Source organism: Atta colombica, unplaced genomic scaffold, assembly GCF_001594045.1.
Source record: "Atta colombica isolate Treedump-2 unplaced genomic scaffold, Acol1.0 scaffold189, whole genome shotgun sequence".
NCBI lineage: Eukaryota > Metazoa > Arthropoda > Insecta > Hymenoptera > Formicidae > Atta > Atta colombica.
In genome coordinates this window covers 1204976-1226985 of record NW_017259281.1, presented here as the reverse complement: position 1 = coordinate 1226985, position 22010 = coordinate 1204976, and the positions used below count along the sequence as shown (strand labels likewise).

The 22010-nt window shown below is 29.1% G+C and overlaps 3 protein-coding genes and 1 pseudogene across 3 annotated transcripts in view; all 4 read right to left on the bottom strand.

Moving 5' to 3' along the window:
* The window catches only part of LOC108686763 (odorant receptor 22c-like), a 2245-nt gene extending 1493 nt beyond the window's left edge, over window positions 1–752 (bottom strand). Inside the window, exon 1 of the mRNA XM_018192217.1 lies at window positions 630–752. Within this exon, the coding sequence (XP_018047706.1) occupies window positions 630–752 (123 nt within the window). The remainder of the gene's footprint in view (window positions 1–629) is intronic.
* Window positions 753–5952: 5200 nt separating this feature from the next.
* Window positions 5953–7581, bottom strand: LOC108686762 (odorant receptor 22c-like). Its single transcript, XM_018192216.1, has 5 exons — window positions 7459–7581; window positions 6752–6982; window positions 6506–6619; window positions 6254–6409; window positions 5953–6003 (listed from the first exon to the last, which is right to left on the bottom strand). The coding sequence occupies exons 1-5, from the start codon at window positions 7579–7581 to the stop codon at window positions 5953–5955; spliced, it is 675 nt and encodes a 224-aa protein (XP_018047705.1).
* A 2412-nt stretch (window positions 7582–9993) lies between these two features.
* LOC108686662 lies at window positions 9994–11884 on the bottom strand (annotated as a pseudogene).
* A 1275-nt stretch (window positions 11885–13159) lies between these two features.
* Window positions 13160–22010, bottom strand: part of LOC108686661 — a 13089-nt gene continuing 4238 nt past the window's right edge. Inside the window, 15 exon segments of the mRNA XM_018192087.1 lie at window positions 13160–13210; window positions 13473–13628; window positions 13699–13812; window positions 14289–14640; window positions 15130–15219; window positions 15221–15255; window positions 15257–15301; window positions 16652–16807; window positions 16886–16999; window positions 17662–18013; window positions 18448–18707; window positions 19505–19517; window positions 20613–20782; window positions 20849–20962; window positions 21568–21802. Coding sequence (XP_018047576.1) covers window positions 13160–13210; window positions 13473–13628; window positions 13699–13812; window positions 14289–14640; window positions 15130–15219; window positions 15221–15255; window positions 15257–15301; window positions 16652–16807; window positions 16886–16999; window positions 17662–18013; window positions 18448–18707; window positions 19505–19517; window positions 20613–20782; window positions 20849–20962; window positions 21568–21802 — 2257 coding nt within the window.

Below are 22010 nucleotides of genomic sequence, written 5' to 3'. Positions count from 1 at the left end.
TACATTTTAAAATATTTATTAAATTTCATTTGTTAGATAAGTCAGATATTATTTGTATTATTATAAATACATATTTTATATAATATTATTGAATTTTACACTATATCAGAATATAAAATTTAATTTCTTTTGTCTCCTTCCGCGCCGGACATGCGATTTAATCTTATTCCGCATAAATATTGGATTGTCTGGAAAGTGCCGATTTTGAAGGAAAATTGAAACGCAGAAGATTTAAATTTTAGTATACATTTATTAAATTTAAATCTTTTGCGGCACGAACTTTCCGGACAACCCAATAGTAAAGCGTGCTCCTACTCATATGTAGACAGGCAACCTGATTTACTGATCTATAGATATCGACAGCATCCTGTGAACAGAAAAGTTGTAACATTTTTTTTCGATGAGTTCCGGAACTCAATTTGTTTGTAGAGTGTTTGAACGTAAATGATTAGACATATAATAAAGAACCAATCTCTCCGGTGAGAGCAGATTAGAAATCAATTTAAAAAAAAATATCGTTTCTGTAATCCACTGTACATTCCAATTGACAACTGATTGACTAATAAAATTTCAAGAAATTGACTTTTATGAACAATGATAATATATCTTTTACGTCTTGCAAAACTTACCAGATTTATGAGTAGAGCATTTATTAAACAGTTTGCGTCGGCACACAGTAGCAAATTAACAAATTGAGTAATTATGACTGATTCATATACGAATCTTCGATTAGCGTTAAATGGTAGATCCATCTCTAGAATGAGCAACCGTGTGGACATGGAAGCGTTGTTGTCATCCACTTGCTTTACGAAAATTTTGCTACTAAAAAAAATTATAGTTGTCGAATAAAGAATTACCGTTATGTTAGCGAAGCGTTGCGACAGTTTGGCATTGTATGTCGCGAACATATTGAATTTTGTGCCAGAATATTTTTTCCAGTCGATCGTCATCATTGTTAATATCCTGTTGAAAGTTCTACAAATGATTTTTATTGGTCATAATCGTGACAATAGTCACAATGAAGCGTTACGCGAACCATCGATGAAAAATTTATCGTTGTACAATGACTTCACTGATGCGTATCTGCTTTTATTTCTCTTTTGCATAGAGTAATTAATTTATTACAACAATTTATTTTAAATTTTACTTTATTACATTGTTCATGTTTGCAATTGCTAAATAATTTATTTTATTTGTCAGAGTAATTGTTAAATAGAGTTAAATCACTAACTTAATGTGTCAGAATAACTTACTTGTTAGTTAAATATAATTAAAATAAATAATATTTAAAACAAATTTTTCACTGATAGTGCATATTACTATGAGCTTTACTGCTGCGTATCTATCTCACCGCTGTTTACACCAAAAAATGACAAGTTTAATTAACAATATCGTATATGTCATTGCTGAACCCAAAATATGCATTAACTCGGAAAATTCAATCGAATGGAAACGCATTAAGATATATCGATATTGAAAAATTTGCTCGATTATAATCGAGATAGTCCAGAATAGTCTACACAAAGAAACACACGACATATTCGGCCAAATGCCAAAAATTCGAAACCAAATTTCTATCACTTTGCTAACAGTATTCTTCACTTTCATATTTTTAATATTATTATTTTCCTATTATTTTACACTGTTTACACGTATTGATTCCGCCAAGGGAATTTTTAACGGTGTTATAAATGACATCTAATTAATTATTCGATGTGTATGCTGTAGTGTCTCTATACATACTGAGAGCTTAGAAGAAAACATAAGTGGTAGCACCCTCCTATGAAGTAAAGTTTATTAAATATTTTGATCGTAACTTGCATAGACTGTGTGCAGCATTGTCGATAAGAAAGAAGAAGTTTCTGGGTAGTCCTTATCTCTCTCAAATTCTTGGGCAGAACAGTGAAGTATGGCGCAGTGCGCCATTATTTTCTTTAAAAATTCAAGCAACAACAGATAGGACAACAACATGCAAACGTACAAAGAACATTAAACCTCTGTGACCATAAGAAAAGTTTTGTGTTTCCGTAAATGGGGGAGAATTTTTTGAAGAAGAAAGAAACATAAGAGAGAGGCGTTTTTCTTTCGAAGAAATTTTATTTCCTCAATATCAAAAGATATTTTTCCTCGCAAATTATGGTAAATGCGACTGCGTTCGCAACTTGTTCTCCTGAAATATGTAAATCGCACGATTTTGGATGAAACTCTTGTGCATATTAGATACATGTTGCTCGCAGTAATCATGAAAAAGTAAACTAGAAGCAGAAGATCGATTGAGTAAAGTTTTTTATATTCCAGTAGCAATGGCGCATCGGCGTTCCTGGCAAATGATAAATTTATAAATTGTAAAAAAATATTAAATGCAAAAAGCTCACGTTAATTTTTAAGAAAAGACTGTTTAGGCATTATAATTTTACTTGAACGTTATAAAAATTCTAAGTAATATTTGATTATACGAAGAAGAGGTAGAAAAAGAAATAATTTTATTTGATTACATAGAAATAATTGTCATATTATTCAAAGAATTATACAAAAATAACAATAATTATAATTTTTTAATACTATTGTTTTTAATACTAATTTTTTAATACTACAGAGATTTTTTTATTTTTTATATACTGATTTTATATACTTTAGTTTAATGTTTAACTTTTAGTACTAGTTTAATATTTAGTACTAGATTTACAAAATAGTCGCTTTCTTGTGCAATAACCTAAGATTGATTCATCATTGATAGATTTAGATGATATAATCAATTTGAAGAAATGGATGTATGTTAAAAAGTTGCTCAAATTATTAATCAAATCCACAGCTTATTGATACAATTGTGCAATACAAAGTAAGCATAATGACGTTTTGAATTACAATTAAAAATGAAAAACCTAGACGATACATGCAAAATAATAAGTAGGTACACGACACGTCTTGTCAGATGTCAAAGAAAACAAATTCTGTAGACAAACTCACTATTCACGGACATTTTTATAATTGGAAACAGCTTATTTATTATATTCTATAACATTTATCATATTCTAAAACATCAAATGTTTGCAAGCTCTGTATGTTTGATCAAGGAGCGAAGCTTGTTAAAAATTACAACGCTAAAGCGTATTATATGCAATTGATTGAGAGGGATTTCTCATTAAATATACTTTTGATATCATAAGAACTCGATTAGAACTACGGTATTATAAAAAGGAACAGCAAGTATAAAAAATTTTTTCCCCTTTTATCCATTTTCTCTCCTTCTTTCTTTATTTTATGATCTTTCTATGATCAGGATACCATGATAGTATCAAATCATGAAACTTAAAAAAGCAAACAGCCATGCGGGCAGCAAGTACATACAATACAGTCGAATGGAGTACCGTTGGAAAATAAAAATAAAATTTAATTGTCAAGAACAAAGTGCGAACAATATTAGGGGGACAATATTAATGCGGGAGGAAAAAACACGGAACTATATTGTTCGACATTATTTAATATTGCGTATCTTGAGTTATCCATCACCTGATTCTCAAATGTATGATTCTTACTCTCGATCAATGTATATGCATACAAGATAAGTGAAAGAAAATGTAATTCTGCAATGGTTTTTGTTATTATTAATATATCATTTTTTTATAACTAAACAATAATTATTAACAATAACTGTTAACAATGTAAATAGAATGTAATTCCATTTCAATACATTGCAAGTAGGACGAATGTATAGGAGACTGAACCTTTTATAATCTTTATAAGAATAATATTTGATTATTATAAAATGTCAATATATGTAGAAATACAATATTTAAATTCAATGTTTGTGTAAACAAAATATTTTGTTTAGCATTTGACTTATCTTAATAATATATAATAATGTGAATATTGCAATAAATATTATTTCTTATTAATTAATATATAAAAAAATAATGTAGAATACACACACACACGCACACACACACACACACACACACACACACACGCGCGCGCGCGCTCACATAGAGGGATTAGTCGAGCCTGGAGATAAACACGTGCAAATATTTTAATAACCAAAAAGCATATGTCTATGTTTGCATAAGCGTAGAACAGAATATGTTCAATACACTAATTTGTACTCGGCCGCCAAACACACATATGTTTTTCGTATAACACAAATGAAATTATTAGATAAGTTGTTTTTAGTCTACTAGTTAGTCTACTTTTAGTGATAATTGAAATAATTAAGCATTAGATATGTTTTTTAAATAAGTATGTCAATGGTATGTAATTTAAACATTCAAATTACTACCTTATTCACAGTTTTTTAGTTATAAAAAATATTTTATTGTGGAAAATAAATATTCCGTACTTAGTGAGGATCTTAAGGAGTACTCTTACCAAGATATACAACATTCTAGTTTTCAATTTTCTTTTAGTCTGGCCCACAATCGCATTACAATCATGATAAGAAATCTTATATATATTACTTCTTGATGCGACATATAATCTAAAACATCTTTACCATGAGTGATGTACTTTTATAAAAGGTTAGGGATGATAAAGACTGTCCTTCTATTAATGCCAAATGCGATTGGAATAAAAGATTCGGAGAAGATTCTAGCATAAGATACTGTAAAGTACTAATCATTAGATCGCAATTTTTTTGTTGTTCCGTGTGGCAAAGTACATATATGGGCCAGACTAAAAGAAAATTGAAAACTAGAATACATGAACATGCAAATGAAATTAATAAAAGAACTAATTTCCAATCACCGCTTGAAATATGATCATAATTTTAAATGGGATAAGATTAAGATATTAGATAATGAACCATCTTATAGTAAAAGATTGATTTCAGAGATGTTAACATAAAAAAACAACATAATGGATTGAACAGGTAGAGTAACACGGAATCTCTTTCCGATTCATACCTTGCGATCTTACAATCATTGTCTTCCTAACTGGTCTCCTTCCTAATTGGTCTCCTTTCTTTCTGTCCACTTCTCTTTTCACTACATCTCCTTTTACATAATACCTTTGCTTCTATTCCATAATCATTGGTTGAATCTTTAAAAAGTTAACGTTCTTACATGATTTATTCTATATTAATATCTTTGTGGATTATAAATTTTTTGCAATTTGGAATTATTGGACACTTAAAGGTATAAATAAGTTATAGTTGAAATGAATTTAAATTATACAATTGCTTAGTCAACAATTAATTGAATATAGATACGGAAAATGCCTTTAATCATAAAATTGCAATGAGTGAACTAAAATTGCATTACTGTCTATATTAATTGAAATATGGAGAAGAATATAGAACATTAGAGATATGGATGTGAAATATTTTAGAAGAAGAAGAACGGTTAAATTTTCATAACAGTACATAAAATTTGAAAAGAAATATGTTATTAAACTGCTATATTTATGTTATATATACAACAATCAAATCGCAAAGTTTGTTTGTTTTTTTAAAGATTGTACATTGAAGATGACCCGTTGAAACATATATTTTTTATTTATATTTTATTTGATTATTCTTATGTACTTTTAGTTAAATTTTAGATTAATTTCCAACAATTATCATCTGGTTAAGACTCATAACCTTTGATTCTAATAAATATAAGAGAAAAATTGTAGGGACTTGGAAAGTGGAGCGAACAATGCCAGGCAAAAGGAAAAAATAGCACGGGGTTGCATTGTTCGATCACATTTAATAAACACTGCGTATCCCGACATTATCGATCCACTGCCTGACTGCTCAAGTTTATTCTAACTTCCGTATGAGACACATATGAGTGCAACAACGATGCATACATGCATGTAAATGTATGACATGAAAGGAAATGTAACAGGTAACAAGTAATAATAGAACGTCACTTTTGTTTCTTTTAATTTATGTGCAAATTTGTTGCTACTAATCAAACTACCAGTTGTTAAAAATAATTAAAATTTTTTTTTTAATAGAATGTAGTTTCGCCTCTCTCAATACATTGCAAGGAGGACCGATATATAAGAAGCTGAAGCTTTTACAATCTGTAAGAGTATTATTATAATTATTATAATTATTATTATAATTATTAAAAAAGATTAATGTAGAAAATATTTAAATTCTATTTGTTACTTCATTTCTTTTAATAATGTATTACAATATAAATTGCATATAAATATTGCAACAAATTTTATTTGTTATTTAAAACAGATTTTTTAAAAATAATTTTTAACATAAAATTTATGCTAAAAAGTTTTATATATAAAGCAAGATAACTTGCTGAGATAAACTTACAGTACTATATTGTTCCAAAGATAAATTCATTATCTTTCCTATTGTAATGGTTAATTGATTTTGTGATCTCATTATCAAGGACAATATAATTCGACTGTCTCTAGAATCTGATTCATACCAGTGGGAAGCGTATGCAGCATCTCCAATACCTTTGCTCTATTAAATAATGGATCTTGTAGCTTTTATATACAAAATCAATTTCGTAATATTCTCTTATTTGTCATGAACAATATATTGGTTCCAATATCTAACCTTAGCGCTCAAATATTCTCCAGCGAAACAATATACAAACGCTTCCACATTTATAACGACATAAAATAAGAAATTTCTGATTATACTTTTCGTAGCATTGGGTTGATCGATCGACTGGAACATTAAGAAATGTCCTAAGAGCAATGGAAAAGTGGGAAAGTAATGAATACGAATTAGTGCTTTCTTAATCTACATAAATTCAATAGTGATTATTATATCCTTTGTCAAGAAATCGAAGTTGCTTACCGCAACAATTGTAAAACCTAAGCAGCAGATAATCAGAGTATCTGATACGAATAGTACCACTGCAATATACGTGTACAGATCTTCGATGTGTTCTGAAAATGTGATGATCTTTTGATGCTTCTTAATTATCTTCTTTATCGTAAAATGACTCGGATTACACTTTCCATTCTTCGGAAAAATTTTCTTTAATCCTTCTCGAAGAATATCGATTTGTCCGCCTATATGCAATATCTAAAATATATATCCTTCTCAACTTAATGGTAATCACTTAATGGTAGTCGTGAAAAAAATATATTTTAATGCTTGAATTCAATTTAGACAATTTAGACACTACACAAAATTTACTTAAAATTTTCAAAATTTAAGAAGCAGCATAAGTTAAAATTATCTATTAACTATTTTTAATCATATAGATAATAGATACATATATGTACAATGAGTCATAGAAAAGTTGCAACATTTTTTTTCAATAGGTTTTGGAATTCAGTTTTGTTTGTAGAGCGCTTGAATGTAAATAATTAGACACATAAGAAAGAACTCTCCGGTGAGAACAGATTGCATTTAGAAATCAATCGAAAAAAAATATTGTATCCTTTCTGTGATCCATTGTACATTTCAATTGACTTCAATTGATTGGTTAATAAAATTTCAAAAAATTGACTTCTATGGACAATGATAATATATCTTTTATGTCCTGCAAAACTTACCAGATTTATGAGAAAAGCATTTATTAAACAGTTTGCGTCGGCACACAGTAGCAAATTAACAAATTGAGTAATTATGACTGATTCATATACGAATCTTCGATTAGCGTTAAATGGTAGATCCATCTCTAGAATGAGCAACCGTGTGGAAGCGTTGCCATCATCCACAGGCTTTACGAAAACCTTGCTACTAAAAAATATTACAGCTGTCGAATAAAGAATTACCGTCATGTTAGCGAAGCGTTGCGACAGTTTGGCATTGTATGTCGCGAACATATTGAATTTTGTGCCAGAATATTTTTTCCAGTCGATCGTCATCATTGTTAATATCCTGTTGAAAGTTCTACAAATGATTTTTATTGGTCATAATCGTGACAATAGTCGCAATGAAGCGTTACGCGAACCATCGATGAAAACTTTATTGTTGTACAATAACTTCATCGATGCTTTTATTTTCCTTTTACATATAGTATTAATTAATTTATTACAGCAATTTATTTTAAATTTTGCTTTATTATATTGTTTGTAATTGCTAAATAGTTCATTTTACTTGTCTAAATAAGGTAGTTAAATATAATTAAAATAAATAATATTTAAAACAAATTTTTCACTGATAGTGCATATTATTATGAGCTTCACTACTGCATATCTCACCGCTGTTTACACCAAAAAATGACAAGTTTAATTAAAAATATTGTATACGTCATTGTTGAACCCAAAATATGCATTATCTCGGTAAACTCAATCAAATGGAAACGCATTAGGATGTATTGATATTGAAAAATTTGCTCGATTATGATCGAAACAGTCCAGAATAGTCTACACAAAGAAACACACGACATATTCGGCCAAATGCCAAAAATTCGAAACCAAATTTCTATCACTTTGCTAACAGTATTCTTTACTTCCATATTTTTAATATTATTATTTTCCTATTGTTTTACACTATTTACATGTATTGATTCCGACAAGGGAATTTTTAACTGTGTTATGAATGATCTAAGGAAATCTAATTAATTATTCGATGTATATGCTGTAGTGTCTCTGTACATTCTGAGAGCTTAGAAAAATACATGGGTGGTAGCTCATCCTATGAAGCAAAGCTTATTAAATATTTTGATCGCAACATGCACAGATTGCGTGCAGTATTGTCGATAAAAAAAAAAGGTTTTCCGGGTAGTCGACCTTATCTCTCTCAAATTCTCGGGTGGAATAGTAAAGCGTTATTTTCTTTAAAAATTCAAGCAGCAATAGATAGGACAGACAAACGTACCAAGGACATTAAACCTCGGTGACCATAAGAAAAGTTTTCCATAAATGGAGGAGAATTTTTTGAAGAAAAAAAAAGCAAAGAGAGAAGCATTTCTTTTTCGATGATTTTATTTCCCCGATATCAAAAGATATTTTTCCTCACAAATTATGGGAAATGCGTTCGCAACTTATTCTCTTGAAATATATAAATCTCACGATTTTAGATGAAACTCTTGTGCAGATACATGTTGCACGTAATAATCAATGAAAAAGTAAACTAGAAACAGAAGAAAAAGAGCGAAATGCTGAGTGAAGTTTTATATTCTAGTAGCAATGGCGCGACGGCGTTTCTAGCAAATGACAAGCAAAGCTTATATGTTATAAAAAACATCGTAAAATGCGAAAACCTCATTGATTTTTCAGAAAAGTCTGTTTAGGCATTATAATCTCACTTGAATCTTGCAAAAATTTTAAGTAATATTTGATATGAAAAAGAAATAATTTTATTTGATTATATTAGAAATAATTGTAATATTATTCAAAATACCACACAAAAATAACAATAATTATAATTTCCATAATAATAATTTACTGTTATTATAGAGAGTACATTATAGAGAGTTCTTACAGAGTGATACGACAAAACAATTGTTCAGTTGAAAACAATGCGCAATCGTGAGTGTTGAAAACTGCGTCAGATTTCACCTGCTCATTCATGTCACTTTATTCAGGATTTTTCTTCAACTTAGAAATAATCAAAAGTCACATGGGACTACATCTGGAATGTTGGAGAGACTATATCCTGGCTATACCAAAAGTTGGCGAAGTTGAATCATGTTTTGTCTTGAATTAGGTAAGGTGGAAACTCAGCAAAGTTTGTCCCCTTTTAGTTACAATCTGTATGTGCGTATCTGTATGTGTGTATGTGTGTATTTGTGTGTGTGTGTGTGTGAGCGCGCGCGCGCGCGCGTGCGTGTCTATGATTAATTTATAAAAATATTTTAATTTAATTGGTAATAATATTTTACTTTTATATTTCAAAAAGGGCAAACATACTTTTTATATATTATTTAACACAGTTAATCATGGATAAAATAATCTTTTACCAAAAATTTATGCTAAATAGCTATACGTAAAAAGCAAAAATAAACTTACACTGGTAAATTTTTCCTAAGACAAATTCATTATCCTTCCAATTGTAATGGTTACTTGACTTTGCGACCACACGTTATCAAAAACAATATAATTCGATTGTTTCGATATATAATTTCTTTAAAATTTTCCGTATTAGAGGAAAGCATAAGCAACATCTCCGATATTTTTGCTCTATTGAATAATAGATCTTGTAGTTTTTTTCATATACAAATCAATTACGTGATATTCTGCTATTTATTGTGAAAAATATAATGGTTTCAATATCTAACCTTAGCGCTTAAATATTCTCCAGTAAAATAATATACGAACGCTTCCACATTTACAACAATATAAAATAATAAATTTCTGATTAGATATTTTGTAACATCTGGTTGACTGGAATATTAAGAAACATCCTAAGAGCAATGAAAAGTGTAAAAGTAATGAATAATTAAAAATAATTAAAGTAATAAAAATAATTAAAGTAATAATTAAAAGAATTAATGCTTTTCTGATCTACAACAACACGTTGTTGAAATTCGACAACAGTTTCTGTAACTCTGTTTATCATAAAATTAATCAAAACTGATTATCGCAGCAATAGTGAAACTTAACCAGCAGGTAATCATAATATCTGTTACAAACAGCATCATCGCAACATATGTGTACAGATCTTCGATGTGCTCTGAAATGATGATCTTCTGGGGTTTCTCGGTTAGTTCTTTTATCGTGATGACTCGAATTATACTTTTCTTTCTTCGGAAAAAGTTTTTTTAAACCTTCTCGAAGAATATCGATGTTCGCCTATATGCAATGTCTAAAATATACATTTCTCTCAACAGTCACTTAATGGAAGTCAAAAAAGATATTTTAATGCTTGAATTCAATTTAGGCTACACAAAATTTTAAAATCGTCAAAATTTAAGAAGCAGCATAACTCAAAATTGTCTATTAATTATTTTTTATCATATAGATAAACACAATATTATATGTACAATAGCTCACAGAAAGATTACAACACTTTCTTTCGATGGGATTCGGAATTTAGTCTTGCTTGTTAAAAGTATGAGTACATGATTATATTTATAAATACGAACCTCTCTTCGAAGAGATTGCATTTAGAAACAAATCGGAAACAAATCGAAAATTGTAAACCATTTCATCATTTCTGTAAACCATTGTACATTCCATCAATTGACATCAAATGATTGGTTAATAAAATTTCAAGAAACTTTTAGATTAATAATTATAATAATATTGTTTGCGTCTCGCAAGACTTACCAGATTTATGAATAGAGCATTTAATACACAGTTTCTGTCGACACACAACAGCAAGTAAACAAATTGAGTAATTACGATTAATTCATACATGATCTTTAGTTAGCATCAAACGACAGATCCATCTCAAGAATGAACAATCGTGTAAAAACATTGGAAGCTTTGATGTCATCCGCATGTTTTAGGAGAACCCTGCTACTAAAAAAAAAATTACAGTTGTCGAATGAAGAATCATCATTGGCGAAACGCTCCGACAGTTTGGCACTACATGTCGTAACGAATTGAATTTTGTGTTAGAATATTTTTTCCAGTCAATCGCCATTATTGTTAATATCTTGTTGAAAATTCTACAAATGGTTTTTATTGGTCATAATCATTATAATGACTGGAAACGAAGTGTTATACGAATCATCGATGAAAAATTTATCGTTATACAGTGCAGTGATTATATCGATGAGTATCTGTTTTTTCCTTTTACATATAATAATTAATTTATTATTACAGCTATTCATTAAAAATTTTTCTTTATTTCATTGTTCATATTTGCAATTGTTAAATAATTTATTTTACTTGTCACAGTAATTGTTAAATTTGACATCACTAACTTAATGTGACTGAATAGTGTAGTTAAATATAATTAAATTAAATAATATCTAAAACAAATTTTTCACTGATAGTGCATTATTATTATGAGTTATATCACTGCATATCTCAGCGTTTATACCAAAAAAAAAACAAGTTTAATTAAAAATCTCGTATACGGCATTACCCAAAACAATTATTATCTCAAACAATTTCATCAAACGGAAATGCCTTATGACGTATCGGTATTGAATAACTATCGGTATTGTTCAAATATGAGCGATACAATCCAGAATAATCTATACAACGAATTACAACATATTTGACCAAATACCAAAAATTCGAAAACAAATTTCTATTATTTGGCTGACACATTTTTATTATTCTTTATTTTTATATTTCTGATATTATTAGTTCTCTATTTTACACTATTTATACATAGCTTTCAATGAAAGAATTTTTAACAGTGTTATAAATAACATCTAATTAACTATACGACATGTATGATATAGTGTCTTTATACAAACTAAGAACTCGGAAGAGATCGCGAATGGTGGGACCTTCCTATGAGGCATGGCTTATTAAATATTTTAATCGCTACATGCACAGATTGCGTGCAATATTGTCGATAAGAAAAAAGAAATTTCCGGGTAGTTAATTCTCTCCCTTTCAAATTCTCTGGAGAAATAGTGGAATTGTGCGTTATTTTCTTTAAAAATTCATGCAGCAGCAGATAAGGGAGACAGCAACATGCAAACGTACCCAGGTCATTAAACTCTCGGTCACCACAATAAAAATTTTATTATTAAGTTATATTTCCATGAATAGGGAAGTATTTTTTTAAGAAGAGGAGAGATGGAAGCGAAAGAGATGCTTCTTTTTCCAAGATTTTATTTCTCCAGTATTTTTTCTTGCGGAATATAAGTGCGAATGCGTTTGCAACTTATTCTCTTGAAATATATAAACGCACAATTTTGGCTGAAACTCTCATATTACGTACATGTTACGTGCAATAATCATGAAGAAGAAAGCTAGAAGCAGAAGACGAAATACTGAGTAAAGTTTTATATTGCAGTAGCAACGATTTCTCGCAAACGACAAGTAAGACATAATACTTATGCTAAGCTGTAAAAACACTGGAAAATGCAAAAAGCTTACCTTCTCAATCTTTCTTAATAAAGTCTATTTAGGCATTATAATATTACTTGAACGTTACGAAAATCTAAAATAATATAAGAAGAAAGGGAAGAAAAAAATTTAATTTTATTATATTAGAAATAATTGCAATATTATTTAAAATACTACACAAAAATAATAATAATTTTCTTGATACTATTAAGATTTTTTTATTACTAATTTTATACTATTTTATGATTTTATACTATTATTTTATGCTCCTCTTCAACTCACTATTATGGTACTATCATAATATTATGTCGATATTCAGTTTTTCAAATATTTAGTTCATCGCTAATAGGACGGAAATATATGATGCCGATACCTTCACAATCTATAATATTATTGATTGTAACGTATTAAGTATGTATAAATGCATGATATTATAAATATTAATAATAAATCAGTTAAACAAAATTAATTTTAAAAATTATATTGTATTTTTTTTTCAATTTTTAATAATTACGTAAAAAATATATTTAATTTAATGTTAATATTTTAGTGTTAAGAAAATTTTTTTAATATATTTTATGTAAATCTGTCGGATCTGCTAAATGTCTCTAAAATTTATATTGAAATTTATATAGAAATCTTACACTAGCAAATCGTTCTAAAGAGAGATCCATAATTTTTCCAATTGTGATGGTCAATCGTTTTTGTGATCTTAAAATCATGAACAATATCATTCGTTTTTTTTCGATTGTGATATCGTACCAAAGAGAATTGTAAGCCGCATCTCCAATCAGTTTACTCTAGAAAGAAAAAATTAATTTTGAATTTTTGTATATTAATTAAAATCAATTAACAGGACTTAACGCTAACCTTGGCATTCAAATATTCACCGGCGAAACAATATATAAATGCCTCGAGATTCATCATAATGTAATAAAGTATTGACTTCACCAAAATTGCTGCTCCGCCAGGTGTACCAATTGACTGTAATCTCGAACGTAGTAATTTAGAAATATTTTGTCTTGTTTTATGATACGAATAATATATATGCGTAAAATTAAAAATAATTTTGATATATACACAATTATTTTAAATAATCTATATTTTAATAAAATTTGTGATCTATAACGTGATGTTTTCCAACGTTACTCACGGTGATAATAATGAATCCTAGACAGCATATAATGATAATGTCCGACACAAACAGCATTAGCGCTATGTACGTATAAAGATTTTCAATGTTCTCCGAAAACATGATTATCTGTTGATGCTTTATTATCAATGTTTTCATCGTTATCCTGTTCACGGTATTCATCGTATTTTTAGAAAAAACTTTCAGTAACCAATCGTAAAGGATATCAACTTGACCACCAATGTGCAGTATCTAAAATATTGTCTTAAATGATAGGAATCACGATCATTACATAATTCTACGTTATTAAATGACATCACGAACTTACCAAAGTGATGATGAGCGAATTTACTGTGGAAATTCCACAGCCGCAAGTTATTATATGAAAAAATTCGAGGATTGTAACGCACACGTAAATAGGAAACGTATCAATCTGGAATGGCAGCTTCAACTTCAAGATGTGTTCCCGCGCGGACACATTCATTCTTTGAACATTACCAATGTTAGCAGCAAGCACGCCGCAACTGTACAAAGTTACGGCAACCAGTTGAAGACCGATAATCCAATTTGAGATGCGGTGTGAGAGTTTGGCTTTGTTGATCGTGATGCGCAAACTGCAATCAGTTAAAACGCAATTCTTCCAATCCATGGCCATCATTTGCAATATGTCAGAGAATATTCTAAAAAGAATTAGACGTGTCAGTTAATATCATTTACATTTTTCAGGTAAGTAAATATTGCTAATAAATTAAACAATTAGTAAACTAAGTATGAAATGTATAAGAAAATAATATTATCTGCACGTATGTGTCAAGTTATATCATTTGCACAAGATAAGATAGATTTTATACGTAATCTTGTATCTTTCTAATCATTCATACAATTCATTATTTAAATATTCATTATTTAAACATTTTAAGCTATAATACGAAAAGATAAAGAATTAAATTTATAATATTTATCTTACTGTTGATTCGCCCATAAAATACTGAGTCTGATGAATAATAAACTGTATGTCATGGCACTGCTTACACCATCCATAAAATCGGAGAAACTATCAGTGTAAAAATGTATTGCTATGTAATGATATTGAAAAAATTGAACTGTGCCATACATCACAATCCAAAATAATCGAAATAAAACGGTTGATGATAGATATGGCCAGATACCGTAGGCGTGAAGACAGATCTTTACCGCGCGACTGATCGTACTCATCTCTATATTTTCCGTAAACAACAGAAAACGAACCGAGAATCAGGTGTACGTGTGCCACCAGACAATTTTGCTCGCAGAAAAAATCTGGAGAGGCGGAGCTTTCAAGAAAATCATAGCCTTATGTCGCTAAACATCGACCAATCGGACACTTGATAAATATTCTATCACCACATATCACAAACTTTGACGCACCACGTCCAACGATTTCATCGACGATCACAGGTTTTGGTACGTAAAAAAAGTTAGAGGTACCACTTCTCCCTCCGTATAGTCAAGTTTCTGACCACGGACAATGCTACCACGTGTCTTCTTTAAAAATGCAACAACCTTGGGAGTGCAGCTTCCATGACTGCACGAGGCGAAGTTGAAAAGTTTCGCTGTTGAAGGTGTGTAAACAGAGGAGGACATAAACATATCGCCAGGGATGTTTCTCCGGAACGTTTTGTGCAAAGCATATAGCTTGTTGTAGAAGAAAATTGGAAGAAACAAGACAAAAATGATAGTACGATTTTTAGTGATTCTTTTTCCATTGTCAAAATGTATTATGCCATAAAATATTATCTACTGTAATATCTACTTCGTACTATTGAGTATAAACTTCTTTCTGATCAAACTGAAGATATAAATTCAAGATTATGTAGTAAGAAAAAATACAGTTTGATGAAGCACGATTGTTGGATACGAAGTTGTGCGCGACAGTTATAAAAAATAATTCAAGACTTGAGGATGCGAACTAAAAGTGCCAAGAGAAAGCGAAAGTTTTTCAGTACCGCTTTTTCATTGTAGATGAACAAACTAAAGCTAAAAAAAAAAAATTCGAGTTGATTTTGTCTTAATAATCTCAAAGAATATCAAAACAAAAAAATAATAATTTTTGGCCTCGTGCTAATGATTATAATAAACTTTTCTTGGACAAGAGAAAGTACAAATAAAAAGAAATTGAAATAACGTTTTAAACAAATTTTATATATTTATTTTTGTTATTAAATTCTACTTTCAGCATTATTGTTTCATATTCATATTAATTACGAATATATTATTTATCTTGAATACATTGCTATTAACACCGACATATATGACAATGATGCCTTTATTACCTAAAATATTATTGTTTATGATCATAATAACATATACACGTAATATTTAAAAATTAAATAATACAATAATATAAAAAAAATTTATAATCAAGTAATAGTAGCATAACAAAGTTATATATAGTTATGTATAATATAATAGGATGTGAACATCATTATGCCAATATCTAGAGTTCAAATTATTATTTAATTAATACGAAGGAATAAGAATAGTGAATTCTATTTCAAACAAATATATGTTATTTTTACATAAGAGAGCAAATTTCTGTTTTAATATTAATCAAAATCTTCAAAAAAATATATTATAATAAGATATGTTAGAAATATTCGAATTTAACAGATCGACAAATACTAAAAAGAAATATTACAAGTAAAATCTTACACTGGTGAATCGTTCTAAAGAAAGGTCGATGATTTTTCCACTAGTGATTGTTAATCTTTTTTGTGATCTCAGAATAAGAAACAGTACAGTTTGACTTTCTTTAGCTGAAAAATCGTACCAGAGAGAATCATACGCCGCACTTCCAATCATTTTGCTCTGAAAAGAAAAAATAAGAGATGTACATTCGATATGTCAGTGAATTAATAAAACTATCATTTTTCTCTTGATATTGACCTTAGCGCTTAGATGTTCACCGCAGAAGCAATATATAAATGCCTCAACGTTCATCGAGATGTAGAATAATACAGATTTTACCAAAATAGCTGCAGCATTGGGTGTGTCAAGCGACTAAAATTTCCGTACAATAATAATTTAATATGAGTTAGCTGCACATACATGTGTATGATAGTTTCATACGTCTTAAATATTAATAATTATTACTTTTTTCTGACTGGATATGTAATATTCGCACAATAGGTAATCGAATGTCATTTTAGACCTATTACTTACGGTGGCTATAATAAATCCTAAACAACATATAATGATCGTGTCTGATAAAAGCATCATCATTGCGATGTACGTGTAAAGCATCTCGATGTTATCTGCAAATACTATAATGCGCTGATGTTTTGTAATCAATGATTTCATTGTAATTTCATCCATTAAATCCGCCGAATTTTTGGAAAAGATTTTTTTCAACCATTCTCGAAGAATGTCTATTTGACCGCAGATATGAAGTATCTAAGATTTATAGTTTTATAATCTCTTTCTCAGGAATATGAAACATTATTTTTTTTAATTAAAAAAATTTTTAATTAAAAAAATTATTTTTTAAAGACAAAATTTAACAAATTATTTTATATACTTGTAAAATGTTATTAAAACAAAATGTTTGTATGCATAATGATTACTCACGATCTTATCTAACATGAAATCTCTAATTTAAAAAATTGTATAATTTACCTTGTATTTAATTTTGAGTAGGCGCATCGATTCGAATTCGAACTTACCAAAGTGACGAGAAGTGAGTTAATAATCGTAATACCGCAGGCGACTAAAAATAGATGATAAAATTGAACCGTTTGAACAGTTGCGTAAATAAAATCTGTACTAATATTGAATGGGAACTCCATTTTCAGAATAAGTTCTCGCGCATATGGCTCTAATTTCTCGGGACTATTTGCATTAGCGGCGAGTACGCCGACACTGTAGAAAGTTGCGGAGCCGATTTGCATGCCAACAATCCATCTCGAGGTGCGACGTGCAACATTAGCCATATCCGTCATTATGCGTGAGTTATAACAATTCGAAGTATGAACTTGCCAATCCTCAGACATCATTTGTAGTACATCAAAAAATATTCTACGGGAGGTGCACCCTTCGCGTTAATATCTGTTTCATGGTTGTTACAAAATTGAATTAATTTCAAAAATATATTTCATTAAAGTGTCAAAAAAAACAATCATTCGTTAATATATACTTATGCGTATATTCGCAGATCTTAAACAAATAAATTAAATTAAATGAGAAATCAATTGATTATTATTCGATACAAAAAAGCTACGCAATTTGCGGACTATATTTCTGTGTCTTGATAAATTATTATGCTATATTTCGTGAACATTACCATTTAATGATATATCAAGATACAGCGATAACATAGCTTCTTTCAAGAAAACATGAAAACCTCAAAAGCCTGTTATTCAATATTTTTGATGGATAATTTCGACAAATGTTAATCAATCATGAGATCGGGTAACAGGATTTATGTACGTTATTTTACAAATACGTCCTACCTTTGATTGGTCCAAAGAATAACAAGTTTAATGTAAAGTAAAGAAGATGTCATTGCACTGCTCACTCCGTCCATGTACTCGGAAAAGTCATCCATATGAATGTTCATTATTACGTATCCGTATTGAAAGACTTGGGCCATACTTAGCATTATGATCCAATACAATCTGAACACTATAGTGGACGATACATATGGCCATACACCGTAAATGTGAAGACCGAATTTAATCAATCGACTAATCGTAGTCATCCCCATATTTCTCTTTGACGCAAATCAATTGCGATACGTCGTCGAATAACTTTATTCATACTAAATCTTGTTCGCGGGTTGACAACCGAAGATACCCCATGATTCGTGTCATCGACCATTGACCAATCATAACTTATTAAATATTTCTGTTACATTGTATAAAAAAAGAGGAAACAAACTGAAATTGTTATTTAATGAATATATGGACGATATAGGGAGAGTCCCCTTCTTTCAAACTTTCGATCATGATACAGCTATACATTCTTTTTAAAAATTTAATAAGCAAAGGAAAGGTGGAGCGCAGCTTCCAAGAATTGCTCGCTATGAAGGCGAAAGTTTCGCTTGGGAATAAACAGAGAAGGACGTAAATATATCTCCGAGGGTATATTTCTCCGGAACGAGCTTTGCACGAAACTTATAGCTCATGTTGCAAATAGTCGCAAATTGAAAGAAGCACAATGAAGACGGCAGTACATGCCAGAATGTCTGGCAAAAAAGTACAAAGTTTATCGGTTTTGAGTGATGACTATTTTTACAAAATGTACATATTATAAAATGTTGTCTACTGTAATACCTCTCTCTCTTTCTATTTTACGTTACTGAATTTAAACTTCTTTTTGATAAAATGGATATATAAATTTAAGATTATACAGAAAAGAAGAAAAATTATGTAATAAAAAAAGAAAAAACCATTTTGATAAAACGCCAACGTCAGATGCGAAATTGTGCATGACAGCTATGAAAAGTAATTCAAGATTTGAAAATGCAAACTGAAAATGCCAAGAGAAATTGCTAAAGATTTTCAGTACCGTCTTTTCATAGCTAGGTGAACAAACAAAAAGTATTAGAAAAAAGAACTCTAGTTGACTTTATCTTAATGGTATCATGAAGGTATCCGTCAAAACAAGAAAAATATTTCATCATAATTTACTATTATATTATCTTTTCCTTGTGCGATAAAAAGTGCAAATCGTAAAATGGAATAAAATGGAACGAAAATGGAATAATAATAATATTTAGAACAAATCTTATACATTTATTTTCATATTACTAAATTCTACTTTCTGCGCACTATTATGTTTCATATTATTATTATAATATCAATACATTACTTATCTTCAGTACATTGCCAATAGAACCGATATATATGACAACGATGCTTTTACTACCTGGAATATCATTGTTTGATTATATGCAAATGTACGAAATGTTAAAAATTAATCAATATAATAATATGAAAAGAAATATAATTAAATAATAATATAATAACGAATGGAAGCTATAGAAAATAATTTATGTAATATAATAAGAAATTATGAACATTGTTATGCTAATTGCAGTTAAAATTACTATTTAATTAATATAAAGAAATAAGAATAGTTTTATTTTAATTCAATGTGTATTGTTACGATTGTATAACAAAAGAACAAACACTTCGATATTAATCAAAATCTTTAAAAAATAATATTTGTATATACAGGAAAGTAATGATATATGAATCTTTTGCATATGGCCAGAATGGACTAAAAAGCTTTAAAAATTTTTTGAGAATTTTTTATTAACTTTTTAGGATTACATTTTCTTATTTTTAACAACATGAGAAAATACGGTATTAAAAAATTCTGAAAAAATTTTCAAAATTTTATGAGAAGAAAATAAACAATTTTTGTCTCTTGCAGTTTTTTTTGTAAAATTGATAGTATTTAAGTAAAAAATTATTAAAGACCAATTTTCGACAATTTTTAGCAATGAATATCTTATTAAATATTACTAAAATCGTAAAATGGTAGAGGACTTTTCTTCTCAATTTAGTCCATTCTGCCCCTACGAAAGATTTATCATTACTTTCTAGACATGTGTATAGTCTGTAGGAGATATTCGAGTTTTGCATTATAAGAAATGCAAAAAATTTATGACAAGTTAAATCTTACACTGGTAAATCGCTCCAAGGAAAGATCGACGACTTTTCCACTCGTGATCGTTAATCTTTTTTGTGATCTTAGAATAAGAAATAGTATAATTCGACCTTCTTTGGCTGAAAAATCGTACCAGAGAGAATTGTACATCGCATTTCCAATCATTTTGCTCTGAAAAAGGAAGAATTCGAGATATTTATAAATTAATAAAACTGTCATTTTACTCTTGATACTGACCTTGGCGCTAAGATATTCGCCACAGAAGCAGTATATGAATGCCTCGAGGTTCATCGAGATGTAAAATAATACAGATTTCACCAAAATCGCTGCGGCATTCGGTGTATCGAGTGACTATCGAAAATTTCCATACTTGTATATAAGCCCCTCAGTTGACAAATGGCAGTAAGTCAAGAAATGCGTTTATTATAGAAAGTATTAAGAATGTTTGTTTTACCTATCAATTTAATTTACTTGTATTTTGTTTTTATGTTCATAAAAAATAAAAATCAAATTTTTACATCATAAATAAAGTGACCGTAAAAATATCTGAAATAGTGATTTAAGTCTAGTTTTTTAACGTTTAAATTATATATTTAAGTTATTATCATAAATACTATTCTTTCAATTTATTTTCTTACAATAAAATTACATTCTGTTCTTAATTTTTTTGTAAAATTATTATATAAAAATCCACTTACAATTAATATAATATTAAGAAAGGGGATTTGTGCCATTTGTCAACTAAGGAACTTATATATATAGTATTGTAATTTAATATGTGCTAGTTGCACATACACACACACACACACACACACACAACACACACACACACACACACACACACACAAATGTATAATTTCAAACATCTTTAGTATTAATAATTATCAATAGCTTTTTGACTCGTTACACAATATTTGATATTGTAATAATGGAATATTACTTTGAACATTACTTACGATGACGATAATGAATCCTAAACAACATATAATTATCGTGTCTGATAAGAGCATCATCAATGCAATATACGTATAAAGAGTCTCGATATTTTCTGCAAATACTATAATGCGCTGGTGCTTTATGATCAAAGATCGCATAGTAATTGTGTTCATCGAATCCGAATTTTTGGAAAAAACTTTTGACAACCATTCTCGAAGAATATCGATTTGACCACAGATGTGAAGTATCTAACGTTTATTTTAAAAAATAATTTTTCATTTTCCTAATAAGGAGAGATCATGAAGCTATAAATGTATAAAGCTATAAAGCTTATAATCTTCCTTTTCCAGGAAAATAAAAAAATATTTTATAAAGTTAAATTTTTTTAAAGACATAAGAAAAAATATAATTTAGCAAATCTACTTATAAGATGTTACTAAAACGTAAGATACACGTATAATAT

Bases quoted from the DNA above. Each gene is read 5' to 3' on its own strand.
- LOC108686762 (XM_018192216.1), bottom strand. From the start codon at position 7,581: ATGGATCTACCATTTAACGCTAATCGAAGATTCGTATATGAATCAGTC. The intron at 6,620-6,751 runs GTAAGCAACTTC...TTAATGTTCCAG, and splicing joins TAGGTTTTACAATTGTTGCG to TCGATCGATCAACCCAATGC. The intron at 6,004-6,253 runs GTAAGTTTATCT...ATACTCTTACAG, and splicing joins CTTTGGAACAATATAGTACT to ATTGTAAAAGCTTCAGCTTC.